The sequence below is a fragment of the Brachypodium distachyon genome, chromosome 4, assembly GCF_000005505.3.
Source record: "Brachypodium distachyon strain Bd21 chromosome 4, Brachypodium_distachyon_v3.0, whole genome shotgun sequence".
Taxonomy (NCBI): domain Eukaryota; kingdom Viridiplantae; phylum Streptophyta; class Magnoliopsida; order Poales; family Poaceae; genus Brachypodium; species Brachypodium distachyon.
This window is the reverse complement of record NC_016134.3, coordinates 5373665-5388825: the sequence shown is the minus strand read 5'-3', so window position 1 is coordinate 5388825 and position 15161 is coordinate 5373665. Positions and strand designations below refer to the sequence as shown.

The 15161-nt window shown below is 46.4% G+C and overlaps 2 protein-coding genes across 3 annotated transcripts; one reads left to right on the top strand and one right to left on the bottom strand.

The window, feature by feature from the left end:
- Window positions 1-2758: 2758 nt before the first annotated feature.
- Window positions 2759-4890, bottom strand: LOC100844490 (polyol transporter 5). 2 transcript variants are annotated; one of them, XM_024455276.1, is made up of 4 exons: window positions 4846-4861; window positions 4478-4783; window positions 4028-4374; window positions 2759-3944 (listed from the first exon to the last, which is right to left on the bottom strand). In XM_024455276.1, exons 2-4 carry the CDS (start codon window positions 4605-4607, stop codon window positions 2973-2975), a joined length of 1449 nt encoding a protein of 482 aa, XP_024311044.1. In that variant the 5' UTR covers window positions 4608-4783; window positions 4846-4861; the 3' UTR covers window positions 2759-2972. The 2 variants fall into 2 exon arrangements, with proteins under 2 accessions (XP_024311044.1, XP_003575479.1); XM_003575431.4 differs by having other exon boundaries at window positions 4478-4890.
- Window positions 4891-7827: 2937 nt separating this feature from the next.
- Window positions 7828-14526, top strand: LOC104584863 (UDP-glycosyltransferase 91D1-like). Its single transcript, XM_010240631.1, has 2 exons — window positions 7828-7977; window positions 14326-14526. Exons 1-2 carry the CDS (start codon window positions 7828-7830, stop codon window positions 14524-14526), a joined length of 351 nt encoding a protein of 116 aa, XP_010238933.1.
- The last annotated feature ends 635 nt before the right edge of the window (window positions 14527-15161 follow it).

Genomic DNA, 15161 nt, shown 5'->3' with positions numbered 1-15161 from the left:
ATCAAAGCATGACTCCTACAAAATATGCACTGCCAAAAACACTAGACTTTATGACTGGCCGATATTTCTTCAATTCCGGTCCAGCTACTCATCGATGCGAATTCATTGCCATGTGGCCGGGTTAGCTGGAAACGGACTGAAATGTAATCCTCACAAATACATATATGCCATAGGCGACATGGTTATATATAGACATAGGGAGTAGGTAGTTGTGACTTGTGAGTCGTATGTGCTAGGAGAAATATAGGGAGAAAGTAATCTAGCTTAGGTCACATTTGCTTGCAAAGATTGCGGAATCAAGTGTGCATATAACCTCAAACCAATCCATGGTAACTAGGCATGAGTAGCGTCAGGAATTCAACTATTGAGCCTCTTAGTGTCCCAACCAGTAGGAAACAACTCCGTCGGCATACTATGTATGGAATGTGCACACTGCACACTCACGGAGCTGCTTCTTCCTGCTGCGCAAGGTGGATGCCTTAATCTCGTCCGACGCTGATGCTCGATTGTTTTACTTCGCTGGTTTAATTGCCTCTCGAAAAAAATCTAGAAATTCAGTTCGACCACCCAGCTCTGACGCTCTGCTTAGGCTGAGACTGAGGTCTGAGGCATCTGTAGGGGCAGAGCATTTAAATTCAATCATGTCGCTAGAGTAATAGCTTCCTAGGAAACCTATGCACTCATCGATCGAAGCATACTTTCGATGTGTTGAGGACCAATATTGATGAAAAATTCTAGATGGAAGCAAATTATCGATATGCTGGAAACAAAATGAACTTTATATACAAGGCATTGCTTCAGAAGTTCTACAGGCTAGCTTCACAGCACGTGTTGTTATTTGCTTAGACCTGTGCTAGTGTGTGCTTCTTATTGTACACACATTTTTCTTTGACCAGTGCTAGTTTTTTTTTTCAAAAGGGAAAATGTCCCTGGCCTATGCATCAATCGATGCACACAGTCATCTTTATTGCAACGTATTTGACCAGTGCTAGTGTGTGCTTCCGAACAATTTCTTTCTCAAAGCAAAGGATTCCATCCGATAGGAAAATTTTGCTTCTAGTGATCAGAGAAAAAATGGTTCCACCACTCTGCAATGTGTTTTCATTAGATATAATGGTGGTCCCGTGGATAAAAGATTGTTCTTCGTCAAAAAGAAATGCTTTCATGGCACCAAAGACGTGTTCCATTGCAAAAAAAAACATAGATTCTTATTTCTTGGAATCGAATCATAATTAACCAAAATATATTGTTCCTCAATTGTTTGGACAGTTGATGAGAGTGGGCGATATTAAAATGATGAAACTTCTACGGCTTGTTTGGCACGGGTGGATTTCACGGGATTTAGAGGAAATCAAGGGCATTCTAATTCGAAAATGATCTACAATCCAAAATTGCCTAGAAAGCTATGCCGGGGAATCTTCTGGAACAGGTACTAAAGTGAGGTATGCAGAGCAAGTGGAGGATGGCGCCCGAGCTTGCGGGTTCAGGAAAATTAAACGTTCTGCTCAAAATTGTGGGTTCAGGAACCGCTGGAGAGGTCTTTTTCTTGGGCTTGAGTGCTGTTGTTTCTAGGCTCAAACTCCTGCTACATGTGCTGTTATGGTTCCGTTGGGTGCTTTCTGATCAGGAAGGAGAAGCTTTATTTTTCCTTGTCTATATATGTCATCGCAGAGGTCTGAACTTTCACTTGTTTTTTATTTTTCGTTTCCCTGTGTAAGACATAAATCGGAATAAATCACAAGGTGGCCCACTCTTGCTTAAAAAACTGACAGAAACGTTAATATACATTAATTATTACCAAGCACTGAAATATGATATCACTTTTTTTTCGAATAAAGGAGCTCAGCTCCCGATTTCATCAATGAAACCGAAATATAATATCACTCGCAAATACATATATGTCAAAGGGGATATGGTTATATATATATGAAGTAGTCGAGTGGTATGTGCTAGACATAGGGAGCAAACAAATCTAGCTTAGGTCGCATTATTTGCCTGGCAAAGATTGTCAAACCACATAGACAGTGTGCATATCCTCAAATCGAGCCATGGTAAATTTGGAATGAGTAGCGTCAGGAATTCTAGCATCGATCCTCTTACTGTCACAACCAGTAGCTCTCAACATTTCCGACATACACTGTATAGAAAATGCTCTCCCACAAAGCTGGTTCCTACGCAGAAATTGAAGCCTTGATCTTGTATGACCAGTGACGGAGGCAGAAACTCAACATATCGGGCATGGCTAGAACAAGAAGCAACAGAAACTGAAAACCGTAGGAGGGTTAGCATAGTAAGTAGGAGTGATCTACAGATTCGTGGAAATCCTGGAAGCCAAGTCAGTGGAAATCTCTCTGCTGTCGCCTCTCCGAAGAAGCGCCGAACCTCGGTGATTCCCTCGTGCCCTGCATAATGAGCCTGTCCAAGAGCGGGGCGTCCACCAGCGCCAACTCCTCAACCATGGAATGATAGAAGACGACGCACCGGAGCCATCAGGGAGGCTGCGAGCCCATCCCATTTTCTTCCATCAAGCCCTGTATAACTGGGTTGGGACTGTTTTAGAGCTTTGGGCTTCTCATGGGCCTTAAGAGATGTGGGAACAGTTCCTAAGATCTAAAAAAAAGTGTTCCTAAGAGATGTATGAGCCACGTTTGAAACCCATAGTAACATGGGCCGTAAGCCTGTTATCTGGCTTGATCGGGTTTTTTTTCGAGAATACCCGGCTTAATAGATGGAGAGAATTCTCTCTCAAAAAAAAATAGATGGAGAGAATTACATGTTTGTCATTCAAAATTTGTCCGGATGCCCAAATGTGATTCAGAATTTTCCTACTATTCCAAATCTTTTTGATGATATTGTCCAGAAAAAAATCAAATTCCGACAATCTTGTACTACTGTATAATGTATACCAAGTTACCAACAACTTCATTGGCAGTGCCAAAAATATGATGGAATTGGTTGGATACGATTGATGATCACTTTGTGCGGAAGAGCTGCTCCATGTCCTCGAGGTTCCGGCCCCTGGTCTCTGGCAAGCATGTGTAGATGAACACGAAAGAGGCCGCCGCGACGGCGCCGTAGAGGTAGAACGTGCCGGCCATGGTGATTGCCCCGTAGAGCGAGATGAATGTCATGGTAACCAAGCCGCTCACGACGCGGTTCATGGCGGTGCCGAGCCCGGCGCCCTGCCCGCGCAGCCGCAGCGGCAGGATCTCGGAGCTGTACACCCACGCCAGCGGCCCGAGCCCGACGGAGAAGGTGCACACGAACGCCACTACGGCGACCACGGCGACCGCGGCCACGGCGGCGTCGTCCTTGACGCCGGCGAACGCCGCGAAGACGGAGCCGAGCACGAGCAGCGAGAGCGTCATGCCGCCCGTGCTCACGAGCAGCAGAGGGCGCCGGCCCACGCGGTCGGCGAGCGCCATGGCGATCAGGATCGAGCCGGCCTTGGCGACGCCGAAGAGCACGTTGAGGCCCAGCAGGAGCGCGTTGGAGGTGACGCCGGCCATGGCGAGCACCCGGGGACCGTAGAGCACGACGGAGTCGATCCCCGACGCCTGCTGGAAGAACTGCAGCGCCAGCACCGTGGCCAGCACGCGCCGCACGCCGGCCTTGCTCGCCGCCTCCTTCCACGCGCTGTTGTTGCCGTTGCCGTTGCCGGAGCCGGGGACGGAGACGATGAGGACTTCCTGGATCTCGAGCAGCCGCTGCTGGGCCTCGGCGGGCGTGTCCGAGGTCCGGCCCAGCACGGCCCGGGCCTCCTCCGTCCGGCCCTTCATCGCCAGCCACCGCGGCGACTCCGGCATCGTCAGCACCCCCGCCGCCAGGAACACCGTCGGCACCACCCCCGCCGCGAACATCAGCCGCCATGACAGGTGCGCCGGCAAGCCCGAGAAGACCAAATTGGACACGTAGCTCAGCATCACCCCTGTATTAATAAAAATCTTCCCAAAAAACAAAACAATGATGAATTTCTCCAAAAACAAAATTGGCACGGAGGAGAGGAAATTCAAATTGGATTGGTTACCTCGGGGAGGGAGGTGAGGAGGCCGCGGGAGGAAGCCGGGGAGATCTCGGCGGCGTAGACGGGGGCGATGACGAGCGCGTAGCCGACGCCGACGCCGGACACGAAGCGCCCCGCCATGAGGGCCGGGTAGCCGGCGGCGAGGGACATGGTGAGCGGGCCGAGGAGGAAGAAGGCGTTGGTGAGCACGATGGTGAGGCGGCGGCCCAGGCGGTCCGAGGTCCAACCGGCCAGCAGCGCGCCGACGAGCGAGTAGATGTTGATGGCGCCGGAGAGGAGCTCGATCTGCGTGTCGCTCACGCCCAGGTCCTCCGCGATGAAGATCTGCGCCCCGCTCATCACCGCAACGTCTGCATACAAAATAAACACGTGTGTCCATGACGCTCGATCAGCTCGCGCACTCGCCGTCGCCGGCGGCGGTAATGGATTATTAATTCGTGTAGTGGTACTCACTGTAGCCCGTGAGGACGGAGGTCATGGAGGCGAGCACGGCGCAGAAGAAGGGATACTTGTTTCGCGGCGGCGGAGCGCCATCGGGCTTGGTGGAGGCTGCGGCCAGGAGCGGCTCCTCGGCGGCGTCCATGGCTGGCTAGCTAGCTGCGGCGGCTGTCTCGATCTGCTACGTGTGACACGGAACCTTTTGGTATAGCGCTGTAGTGGTATTGACTCGGATTGTTTGGCTAGAGGTTGAAGGTGACTAGGATGTCTAGCTGGCCTTGGATTTATACTGTTGCCACCACATGCTCCATGGACGGAAACCTGTGGATTTGGAAGAAAAAAGGATAAGTTTTTCGCTCGGGGGACAGCGCATACAGGTACACCTGTGCTGGCCGTGGAGCAGAAAGGGATGATTTAATTGCGGCCACTGAAGGCAGGCATGCGCGAGGGTCGATAAGACGAACTTCTCTTATTTGTTCCACATCAGTCAGACAAGACAACAAAATACGTTGTACAATAGATCATATTTTAGTGTTATATCTTACAATTAATGCCTAGATGAATAAAATTAATTAAATAAATGTTAAGAAAAGGTGAAATCTTTTACGATCGTGAATTTGTCTCTTTTTTGTTGCATTATCATTTTTGTGAAAAAATCATCTCTTATCTAAGAGAAGACTCATGACTTTCTTCACCTCTCTCTCTCTTTCACGTCATCAATTATCCTATTTTTTTTCAAAAAGGGGAGCTCCCCGGCCTCTGCATCGGAACGATGCACACAGCCATTTATTCTACATGGCAGGATTAAGAAAAAGGTTGACGTCACTCAATTGTACATGCTCTTATTTCTAGCTGGAACGCGACAATCTAAGACCGTAGGCTGTATTGACAATCGGATACACTTGGCTAGGCTTGCAAGTTTTACGGACCTGTCGTGTTAGGATCGAAATTTATCTCTAGAGCGCGGTTTAGATGGTGTGCCACACTTCTGTACGATCAGAAATTTCTCGCTAGCTAGAGCGTGGATTAGATGGCGTGTCCAACTTCTTTACGAAATTTCTCGCTAGAGTGTGGCTTAACATTTTGTCCGTGAACAAAGCAGTGCCGATGTTCTTGACTGTGATTGTGATGTATGTTGAACTATCCTAATGCTTTGGACCATTCCAACGGAAGAATGGTCTGTTGTTTTTTCTCTCTTTCTGAACTTATGCTGTCTGAGGCATATACTAACATAGCGACATTGGGAACTCCATGGCTTCATCCCATCATCATGGCTGTGGTTGATGATCGGTGATCGATCCTTGATTAGTAGTGTTCGCATGATCCTTAAAAAAACCGGTCCTACTCTGCATGTGGACAGAATTGATGATGGAGCATGTTAAGCCTAGTGTTCAGCTGTCCGTTCCGATACATAAAAAATATCGTCCACTTAGTATAAAATATATACTAACCTGAGCGACATTTTTTATGCACAGGAGAGAGTACAAATTAAGCATTATGTTCTTGCATACGAACAAATAAATGACTAGGTGCAAACCATAGGTCAAATCAGAGTGGTTGCCGTTCCGCAAATTGAGGTTCTGTAAATCACAATCAGAGCAGAAAGAGACATGGTGGCCGGTTACTGTACTACTAGTGGTAGCATTGAAGAAAGAACACAATATTAGGTGACTTGATGAAAGTTCAGTGCTTGAGATTTCGTAAGCAAAATCGTGTTTGTCCACGTAACATGCAAGAAAAATATATAGGACTGACTTTGAGATGCCGGTCTGGAGAGGGTATACACGACACCCTGTCATATTGCTAGTGGCCATGTGAATAACTAAATGCTATAGTCATATTGCTAAATTTGTCGCTGATTTTTCTTATTATGACCTCATTTGATCCATGCATCGACCTTCCAATATGTCTAGCCATGGCGATTAATTGTCATTACTAACCTGTGCCAAGAGAAGAAAAAGGAGAGACATATCGAGAGGCACCTACCTACATTCTTAAGTGAGTTGCATCTGCTTCTATTCTATTCTTGGGAAGCAAGGGCCACTGATATGTTTGGAGGAAGACTGTCAGTCATGCTAGTTTAAGAGAGGCACAAAATATAGATATTTGTTTGCTATAGATCTTACAAGGCTGTGCTGGTACGTAAGGTTTTTTTATTGCTCGTGCGTACTTTTGGGCCCAGGATATTTCTTGGAGGACTTTTTTTATGCATGTAACATAAGGTGCAGGAAAATAATGTACGTGAATATTTTTCCTGGTTTCCGTGAACATTTGTTTAACTACACATTTTCAAATCTAAGAGACTGTATGGACAGGTTTGGAAAATGGACGGAGCACCTTTTTGAAGTTTTGATCTAGGAACTGATTGTACCGCTCCCTCCATCTAACAAAAGATGTCTTAAGTTTGTCAAAATTCGAATGTATCTAGACATGACTTAGTGTATAGACGCATTCAAATTTAGTCAAAGTTGAGACATCTTTTGTTGGATGAAGGAATATAAATTTTGTTAAATGATCCTTAAAATGTATAAAATTAACACCTTTTTTCGGGATTCATAAAGGGAAAACAAACTAGGTTAAGGCAGGCCACTAGTGGCCCATGTGAAACTTCATGCGCCCCGGCACTATCTATTGCAAAAAGATGGAGACAAGAGCTATAATTTCGGCCTTTCGGGCTTGATGGACTCCTCGATAGCGGCCCATCCTAACCGGGCTCGATTCCTGTGGCCCTGTTCTGTGGCGACATCCTGGGCTAGCTGTATGATACGTACGCAGGAATCGTCTGAACGAGACTGACTTTCCGTTGCTCTCTCTCAAAAAAAAAAAAGAGACTGACTTTCCGCTAAAAAAAACGAGACTGACTGGGAGGCGCAGCTAACACGGTATCCTAATCAGGGAACAGGGATGGCAGGTGGTGACTTTTCATATCCGCTTTTTTTATTTCATCCGTTACCTGTACCCATACCGCTAACGGGTACAACTTTTTTCCATACCCGTTATCCGTCAGGGTAGACGGGCACCCGCGGGCAAAAATACTCATGTTAAAATTTGATCACATAGTCGTAAATAATAATATATTCTTTGGAATCAATAATATATTTTTCAAAAACCCGCAAAAATCTAGTCATCAACAAAACTATATTAGCACAATGTAAACAACAACGACACATAAAAGACAATGTCAACACATAATGACAAAAACGGTAGCATTGTGAGCCTATCTTCTGTGTGAAGATCGCACTCACATGTTACTACTTCGTATATGGGTAAACGGGTACAGGTATGGGTTATCCATTCCCATACCCGTGCTCGCGACCGCGGCCTGGTCGTCACGAGGTGGGTGAACCAGCTGAGCATATTGTCCCATGGCGTCGTTTCTGACGCACTGCGGTTGGAACTCCACCATCGAGGGGCTCATGTTCGGGAGGCCCTTAATCATGCTGCCCATCACCGACGGCGGCGACCAAGGGCCCAATGCGCGGCTCATGGAAGGGAAGAAGGTGTTGGAATTTTGGGTTAGGCTCAAGGCCCAATCTGAAATTAATTCCTGAAAAATCTCAAAAGCCCATTCATGTAGTGGGATGAGGAAGTGGGAATAGTCCCACATTGCTCGTTTAAGAGGAGTTGGACCAATATATAAAGTATGTTGGTTCTCACCTCTTGAGCAAGTGAGCAAGGGAAATCCCTACGCGCCCTCCTCCTCCTCCTCCGCTCGCCTCGTCACGACGCGCGCGCGTGCCGCGTTTCATGGATCGAGTTCGAGTTCGAGCGTGACGGGTCGTGCTTTGTTCGCTACCAACTGCTACTCCATCCCGTCGACTGCGTGCACAGATCGCCGGGAGAGCAGGCCTCCGGAACCCCGACCTTCGAGATCCTACCCGGGAGACGATCGATAAGGTTTTTGGGGAGCGTTCTCACGTGACTGCTCGCTTCTTCACGTCTCTGTTTCGTCGGCATCTTCATCACCAATGGCCGACGACCTCGGAGATCCCGCTGCCGCTCTAGCTCAGCAGCAGCAGGCTGCCCAACTCCAAACCCAGGCAACTGCTGCTGCACAGGCGCAAGCGCAGGCACTGGCCGCTGCTCAGGAGGTAGTCAAGGCTGCAGCTGCTGCTGGCGTGAACATCGACGCCACCGGACTCGTCACCGACCTCAACAAACAAACACAAGAAAAGAGCACAGCACCGTACGTAATCTGCTCTTTCTTGTTGATTTTGATTAGTAGTTATATTATTCATGCCGTGAAATTAGATGAGTTTTATTGCTGTGCGTTGCTATTTAATTTGTCTAGTTTGCATGATATAATGTGCTACATGTTTTACACACTATCTTTCTGGATTAAATATTCATCGAAATTACCTAATTATTCAACAATCCAAAAACCTTATGCGTGTAGGCAATTTTTGATGTCTCAATTTGCTGTCGCATTGAAACCACCTGTGTTTACTGGACTGCACTTTAAGAGGTGGCAGTATAAATGTCATATGTGGCTCGTGGCTATGGGCGCATGGTGGGCGGTACAACACGGGAAGACTCAAACAATTGCTTCTCAGCAGTTGCATGTTGAGGCTTGTGTTGTAGTCGTCGGTGCGATCTGTAGTGAGCTGGAAGATAAGCTCGTTGATGCTTATCTGCACTATCAGGATGCCAAAGAGTTGTGGGATGCGCTCGATGCTAAGTTTGGCGCATCTGACGCTGGCAGTGAGTTGTACGTCATGGAATAGTTCTTTGACTATAAGATGGTTGCAAACCGATCTGTAGTGGAACAAGCTCATGAGTTACTGACTATGGTTAAGGAACTTGAGCAATTCAAGTGTCCACTACCCGACAAGTTTGTCGCCGGGGGCATCATCGCCAAGCTTCCTCCCTCGTGGAGGAACTTTGCTACTTCACTAAAACACAAGAGACAAGAAATCTCTGTGGAGAACCTGATTGGGACTCTTGATGTTGAGGAGAAGGCGAGAGCAAAAGATGCTGGCCCCAAAGGCAACACACAAGAGGGTACGTCCACTGCCAACATGATTCAGAGGAACAACCACAACAACAGTAACAACAAGGGAAAGGGAAAGACATTCAATAATGCTGGTCCAAAGAACACTACCACTTTCAAGAAGAAGAAGAAGAAAGGAGGCAACAAGGACAAGGATCCTTGCTTTGTGTGCGGAGAACTTGGCCATTGGGCGAGTAACTGCAAGTAGCGCAAAGGAGGACAGATTTGGCAAAAGTTTGCTAATTTGACCATTGGCAACAATGAAGATGCAGGCAGGTATGGTAATTTATTTACTATATTTTCTGTATGTCAGTCCACCGATTGGTGGGTCGATACAGGCGCAACTATTCATGTGTGTGCTGATATTTCCTTGTTTTCTTCATATCAGGCCATCAGCTCCTCAGTGATGATGGGGAACGGCGCCCATGCTTCTGTTCATGGTGTTGGCACGGTGGATCTGAAGTTTACTTCGGGAAAGATCGTGCAGCTGAGGAACGTGCAGCATGTGCCCTCCATTCAGAAGAATCTTGTTAGTGGATCCCTCCTTTGCAAGGACAGATTTAAGTTAGTGTTTGAGTCCAATAAAGTTATCGTGTCTAAGTATGGACAATTTATTGGTAAAGGTTATGAGTGCGGAGGTTTGTTCCGCTTATCCCTTTCGGATTTTTGTAATAAGGTCATGAACAGCGTCAATTCTATTAATAATGAGTCTAATGTTTGGCATTCACAACTTTGTCACATTAACTTTGGTTGCATGACGCGATTAGCAAATCTGAGTTTAATCCCTAAAATCACTGTGGCTAAAAGTTCGAAGTGCCAAGCTTGTGTGCAAGCAAAGCAGCCTCGCAAGGCTGCTGGGGAGAGGAACTTAGCACCGTTAGAGCTCATACATTCTGATCTTTGTGAGATGAACGGTGTATTAACCAAAGGTGGAAAACGTTACTTTATGTCTTTCATTGATGATGCGACTAGATTCTGTTATGTGTATTTATTAAAATCAAAGGATGAAGCATTGCATTATTTTAATATCTATAAAGCTGAAGTTGAGAATCAACTTGAGAAGAAAATTAAACGTTTGCGGTCCGACCGCGGTGGAGAATATTTCTCCAGTGAGTTTAATTCATTTTGTGAGGAACATGGCATAGTCCATGAGAGGACGCCTCCCTATTCGCCCCAGTCAAACGGGGTTGCTGAGAGGAAAAACCGCACGCTGACTGACTTGGTCAACGCCATGTTAGACACTGCTGGTTTATCCAAGGCATGGTGGGGGGAGGCGCTTTTGACTTCGTGTCATGTCCTAAATCGTGTTCCCCCAAAAGATAAAAAAAGTCACCCCATACGAGCTATGGGAAAAGAAAAGACTCACACTTTCTTACTTACGGACTTGGTGCTGTTTGGCGAAAGTCAATGTGCCAATCACCAAGAAACGTAAGCTTGGACCAAAAACCGTTGATTGTGTCTTTCTTGGCTACGCACTTCGAAGTGTTGGCTATAGATTCTTAGTTGTAAATTCTGGAGTAACTGACATGAGCGTCGGTACAATTATGGAGTCCAGGGATGCTACATTTTTTGAGGACATATTTCCCATGAGAGATATGCATAGCACATCTAGAGAGGATCATTATGTACCTGCTGAACCCGTCAGTTCAGAGGAACATCAGGATCATGGTGTAGCTCCTGAACCCATCATCCCAGTGAAAAATCTTGAACAAACACGTGATGAGATTCCTTAGGAGTATGACAATGAAGCCCCTATTAGGGGTAAGCGACAAAGGATTATGAAATCCTTTGGTGATGATTTCATTGTGTACCTTGTGGATGACACCCCTAAAACCATTGATGAGGCATTTGCATCTCCGGATGCAGACTATTGGAAGGAAGCCATTCGTAGTGAGATGGATTCTATCATGGCTAATGGTACGTGGGAGGTCGTTGACCGTCCGTAACGGTGCAAACCTGTAGGATGCAAGTGGATATTCAAGAAAAAGCTTAGGCCTGATGGTACTATTGAGAAGTACAAGGCGCGACTTGTGGCCAAGGGTTTTACCCAGAAAGAAGGTGAAGATTTCTTTGATACTTACTCACCTGTAGCTCGATTGACCACAATCAGAGTATTACTATCACTGGCTGCCTCATATGGTCTGATCGTCCATCAAATGGACGTTAAGACAGCTTTCCTTAACGGAGAGTTGGACGAGGAAATTTACATGAACCAGCCAGATGGATTTGTAATAAATGGTCATGAAGGCAAAGTGTGTAAGTTATTAAAGTCTCTGTATGGCCTGAAACAAGCTACTAAGCAATGGCATGAGAAGTTTGACAAAACTTTAACATCTGCCGGCTTTGTTGTAAACGAAGCTGACAAATGTGTATACTACCGCCATGGTGGGGGTGAGGGAGTTATACTTTGTTTGTATGTCGATGACATACTAATATTTGGGACTAACCTCAAAGTGATTGAAGAGGTAAAGACTTTCTTGTCGAAGTGCTTTGACATGAAAGACCTTGGTGTAGCTGATGTTATTCTGAACATCAAGCTCGTGAGAGGCGACAATGGTGAGATCACTTTGTTGCAATCTCACTATGTGGAGAAGATCTTGAGTCGTTTTGGCTATGCTGATTGTAAACCTTCTCCAACTCCTTATGATCCAAGCGTTCTGCTTCGAAAGAATCACATAATTGGAAGAGACCAACTGAGATATTCTCAGATTATTGGTTCACTCATGTATTTGGCTAGCGCAACTAGACCTGACATCTCTTTTGCTGTGAGCAAACTGAGTCGGTTCAATAAGAATCCGGGAGATGATCATTGGAGTGCACTCGAGAGGGTCATGCGCTATCTAAAGGGCACAATGGGCTATGGTATACACTATACTGGGTACCCCAAGGTACTTGAGGGTTATAGTGATTCAAACTGGATATCTGATGTTGACGAGCTAAAGGCCACGAGTGGATATGTGTTCACACTCGGAGGAGGCGCTGTTTCATGGAAGTCTTGCAAGCAAACGATCTTAACCAGATCAACAATGGAAGCAGAACTTTCAGCATTAGATACATCCACAGTTGAAGCCGACTGGCTTCGTGAGCTCTTGATGGACTTGCCGATTGTTGAAAAACCAATACCAGCGATTCTTATGAACTGTGACAATCAAACTGTGATAGTCAAAGTGAACAGTTCTAAAGATAACATGAAGTCATCAAGACACGTCAGGAGACGTTTGAAATCTGTCAGAGCAATGAGAAATTCCAGAATAATAGCATTTGGATATATCCCAACGGCTAAAAATTTGGCAGATCCCTTTACAAAGGGTCTATCAAGGAATGTGATAGAATCTGCATCAAGGGAGATGGGATTGCGACCCACGTGAGTTACCATGGCGGTAAACCAACCTATGTGATCGGAGATCCCGTGAATTAGGACCTGGGAAACAAGTCATTGGATAACTGAGGAGAGTGTACATTCTTTATCCCACTTCGTTGACGATGCATTACTCTCGTGTACTGTATGGTAGGTTGTTTAACTTAATGTGTTCAAACGCGTTGCATTAATTTGCAAGGGAGATACTGTCCTACAGAGTAGTCTCTAAATAACACACCTATATGAGCTTGACTGTTGGTCACAGTCTATGAGATTTGGGTGGTCTCTAGTAAGCTCATGAAAAGGCCTGGAGAATGACTTATATGCTCCACACCGCGGGGTAGCATTCGGCAGCTCAGTACCAGACAACAATTTAGTGAAGCTCTAACACAGAAAACTGACAATTCAAGATTTGTCCATTGTTCAGTTGTGCGTGAGTGAAGCAATTTGTTTAGGTGGATGTTCAACCTTAACCGGTCTCCACTGAAACGTTGGTATATCAAAAACAGAGTTTTGGATCAACGGCAATTTTATGTGCTTATGAGATATTGTGGGGGATTGTTGGAATTTTGGGTTAGGCCCAAGGCCCAATCTGAAATTAATTTCTGGAAAATCTCAAAAGCCCATTCATATAGTGGGACGAGGAAGTGGGAATAGTCCCACATTGCTGAGTTGGACCAATATATAAGGTATGTTGGTTCTCACCTCTTGAGCAAGTGAACAAGGGAAATCCCTACGCGCGCTTCTCCTCCTCCTCCTCCGCTCGCCTCGTCACGACGCGCGCGCGCCGCTTTCGTGGATCGAGTTCGAGCCGTGCCGGGTCGTGCTTATCTTTTTGGCAGTCGGAATCCGTTGCGAACGCGTAACAAATCCCGATAATTGCAATCTCGTTGTTCGCTGCCAACTGCTACTCCATCCCGTCGACTGCGTGCACAGATCGCCGGGAGAGCAGGCCTCCGGAACCCCGACCTTCGAGATCCTGCCCGGGAGACAGTCGATAAGGTTTTTGGGGAGCGTTCTCACGCGACTGCTCGCTTGTTCACGTCTCTGTTTCGTCGGCATCTTCATCACCAATGGCCGATGACCTCGGAGATCTCGTGGCTCAGGCTGCCGCTCTAGCTCAGCAGCAGCAGGCTGCGCAACTCCAAGCACAGTAGCAGGCTGCCCAACTCCAAACCCAGGCAACTGCTGCTGCACAGGCGCAAGCGCAGGCACTAGCCGCTGCTCAGGAGGTAGTCAAGGCTGCAGCTGCTGCTGGCGTGAACATCGACGCCACCGGACTCGTCACCGACCTCAACAAACAAACACAAGAAAAGATCACAGCACCGTACGTAATCTGCTCTTTCTTGTTGATTTTGATTAGTAGTTCTACTATTCATGCCGTGAAATTAGATGAGTTTTATTGGTGTGCGTTGCTATTTAATTTGTCTAGTTTGCATGATATAATGTGCTACATGTTTTACACACTGTCTTTCTGAATTAAATATTCATCGAAATTACCTAATTATTCAACAGAAGGTCGGGGTGCGGGTGGTGAGAGATGGAGATGATGGGTTGTTTCACCGGAAAGGCGTCGCCGCCGCGATCCAGGCTGTTGCCGTGGAGGAAGAAGGAAAGAGGGTGTTTGCTGCCAATGCCAAGAGGATGCAGGAGATTGTAGAGGACAGAGAGTGCCATGAGAGGTACATTGATAGATTTGTTCGGAGGCGGCAATGATGAAGCATCTTGGCATCTCTTGCTGCTGCCATGTGTATATTTTTTTGGAATCATTGGTTGCATATTGTGGCAATCTGCTGATTATAGAGAGCGAGGCATTACTACAGTAGAACAAATTCCAAGAAACGCTGCATTGTTGCCGGAACTTGGAACAAGTTTTGAGTACAAAGTCATGCTTGGTGTGATTTCCTTGCCTTATTCACCGAAAATATGGCACGACGTCGTCGTGCTCCTCTTACCTCCTCACAGTAACAAAGGAAAACTTGATATCTGGGCTCCAAGGAAGCCAGATGCCCTTGATGCGGACGTCAGCTCCCTCCAGTCTTTCGTGAGGCAACTGATATCATCTCACAAGGGTGACCGAGAAGGCGCGGCAACCGCATGGAGGAAGAGGGCAGCAGGATCTTAAGTAAATCAATGGAGGGATGGATCCAAAATTCTAGATTTTTCATGTTGCTAATTTGGTTTGGACTGTCAACAAATTTGCTGCCTTACATTTGCATGTTTGACTTCAGAACATGCATACTGAGGTTATGTCATCATGTACACAGATATCCGTGTTAATAAACTATTTTGTCCATATGCTAAATGCTCACACTTTGCATTAGTAGTGCGTACATTGCCAGGACACCAAG